Source organism: Halyomorpha halys, unplaced genomic scaffold (genome assembly GCF_000696795.3).
Source record: "Halyomorpha halys isolate HHAL.00 unplaced genomic scaffold, Hhal_1.1 Scaffold993.1, whole genome shotgun sequence".
Lineage (NCBI taxonomy): Eukaryota > Metazoa > Arthropoda > Insecta > Hemiptera > Pentatomidae > Halyomorpha > Halyomorpha halys.
The window spans coordinates 109,808-112,784 of NW_027112534.1; the positions used below are offsets into that span (position 1 = coordinate 109,808).

At 41.2% G+C, this 2,977-nt stretch overlaps 1 protein-coding gene across 1 annotated transcript; it reads left to right on the forward strand.

The window, feature by feature from the left end:
- The first annotated feature begins 384 nt into the window (after positions 1 to 384).
- LOC136796496 (uncharacterized) lies at positions 385 to 1,422 on the forward strand. Its single transcript, XM_067050353.1, has one exon. The coding sequence runs from the start codon at positions 385 to 387 to the stop codon at positions 1,420 to 1,422; it is 1,038 nt and encodes a 345-aa protein (XP_066906454.1).
- Positions 1,423 to 2,977: the final 1,555 nt, after the last annotated feature.

Here is a 2,977-nt window from a genome sequence, read left to right on the forward strand (position 1 = left end):
GCTTAAAAAAACGCACCCATCATCTTCCAAAGACTTATGGACGAATTCTTGAGGGGGATAGATGATTCAGAACAGAATATCCAGAAATGCATAGAACACTTGCAGAGGTACCAAGTCCTTGCGTTTCAGGATTTTCAAGAACAATTCACAATAACTATGGACGCCAGTGAATACTTTCAGTGGGATTGTTTGGGCGGTAGATCACATTGGACCCTACGTGTTTGGAAGACAGTTTCAGGTTCTCACGGACCATCGCCTGTTGCAGTGGGTCGGGAAGCTAAAGGAGTCATCTGCTAGAATCACGCGTTGGATGGAATTGCTTATGCAATATAATATGAATATTATTCAAAAACCTGGAAAAGAGAATGTGGTGATCGAACAAGTATGCTGACCCTATACAAAACGCTAGTGAGATCAAAATTGGATTACGGTTGTAATGCCTACAACTCATCATCGGGTACCACCCTTAAAATGCTTGACTCTGTACAAAATGCGGGACTCAGAATAGCTACGGGTGCTTTCCGCTCAAGTCCTATCAATAGTCTAAATGTCGATGCTGGCGAGCCTCCACTTGACCTACGAAGACAACAACTGGATCTAATTTACTTTGTTAAAATCATATCAGCTATAAGCCATCCTATTAATGAGCTGTTTCCAAATAGACAGATTCTAAACCAGCAGCAAATTGACCTAACCAAGAGAACACCGTTTACAGTCAGGGTTTCCACTTTACTGCTCAGTCTAAACATAGAAATACCTATTTTGCAAGAGACTGTAATTCCATCATCTTTTCCTTGGGGATTTCCATCTCCTAAACTCTGTCTTTCCCTTTCAAGGCTACCTAAAAACAACACTCCACTATATCGCTATAAATATGAGTTTCTAAGACTGCAACATAAATTAGGTGACGCTGACTTCATTTATACTGACGGCTCCAAAAATTACTCAGGTGTTGGAGCCTCGATTGTGTGCAATGATCACCAGTACCTATTCTCTTTATCACAGATATGTAGTAGCTATACAGCTGAAATGGTTGCAATAAACAAAAGTTTAAATGTTTTTCACCCAACAAAACAAAAACTGGTCATCTGTACAGATTCTTTGTCTGTCCTACTTAGCTTAAGAAATATTTTTTCAACTAACCCGCTAAATCAAACCATATATTACTCATTACAGTCTGCCATCAGAAACGGTATTTCAGTGTTCTTCGCCTGGGTCCCTGGACACTGCGGAATAGCGGGCAACGAACTGGCCGATAGGGCAGCAAAAATGGCGATTGCTGAAGGAATACCATATCGCGAAGTCCCTGTTGATGATTTCATTGCTCTCATAAAGCACAAGATTAAATTGAAATGGAGACAAACGTGGGAAAATGTTTCCAATAACAAATTGAGGGAAATTAGAAGGAACGTCTCCCCTTAGATATCATCAACTAGAGATTTGCGCAAAGAGGAGGTGATTTTGACGCGGCTTCGAATAGGACACACGCGCCTGACCCACGGTTACCTTATGGCCCGCGATCCTCCACCATTATGCCAAACTTGTGGAACAGAACATACAGTCAAACACATTCTGACAGAATGCCGAGCTTATAACTCCCTCAAATCGTTATATAATATACCTGATGATCTCCATTCCATCTTTCAAGATAACAAACTTACCATAGATAGACTTTTTAAGTTTCTACATCATTCCAAACTATACCATAAAATTTAATCAAATCCGGCCGGAAACATGAATCTGCTACAGAGATGTATTAACCCGTCTTCGGATGGAACATACGCGACTCACTCACTATCATCTCATGAAGAAATCCTCCCTTCTTCATGAGATGATAGTGAGTGAGTGAACCGATGTGTAGATGCTGCTGAAGTGATCTCGCTGTTGGGCACACTCTTACTGGGTTGCTCTGAAGTCTCACCGATTCTCTTCATGTGTACAGGAAATGATCAGAGAAGACTCCACAACAATAATAAATTTGTGAAGTGTAAATTGTAATTGTTAACATGTAATGGTAATTGTGATTGTAAATTTCCCACTTTGTAATTTTAACTGTCATTGTATGTCATGTATGTATGTAAATTTCAATTGTATTTGTATTTCTACTGTATGAACATGCCAATTGTAATCGAATTTGTAAATCAAGTGTAAATGGCCCGAGTGGTCGAAAAAAAAAAAAAGAGAATGTGGTGGCTGACTGGTACTCAATAACATTGCAATAACGGTAAATGGAATGGAGGGTGACCAGGCGGGCCCTTCAGGAACGCGAAGAATTTTCTGCGTGAGTGGACACCAAGGGTGGATGAACAACAAGAAACGCCGAGACAAGACACCAGGGAAGAGTCGTCTGAGAACGAAGAATGAAGTGAGGGAAGATCGCTAAAGATGAAGGAGCTGGAGGAAATAATAAATGATAAAAGACAGCAAATTATCAGGAAGATTAGGACCTCTGGTTTGACAAAGATGTAACGTTCCTAATACGGCAAGAGTACCATTTGGTAATAGTAATAGTGGTCTATCTGGTCGCAACCAGGCATCAAGGAGGAGAAAGACGAGAAAATTTGCAGATCACTGAGGCACGCATCCAAACCTGGAAAGATCCAACATGTGGATGTGTGTGGGGAACGCTGTGATGTGGGATAAAATACGCAGATTATGGCGAACCGAGAAGATTGGGGTAGACCAGTCATTCATTCGATAAACGCTAAAGCTGGAGACCCTCCGAAAGAGAGTGACTCTTCCTTACCACCAAGCAAAAACAAATCACCGAGGACTGAATGGAACCTTACAAGCTCTACAACGTAAGTATTTCTGGTAGGGATTGAAGAATACCATCCAAGATACCATCGAGAGTTGTTCAATTTGCCTTAGTACAAATTATGATCGATGTCCAACCCTCGCAAGGCAGGAAGCAACATTAGCTGCGGCAGTACCGCTTTGCGATCTCCAAGTAGGTTCCTTCACATGGAGAGTACAT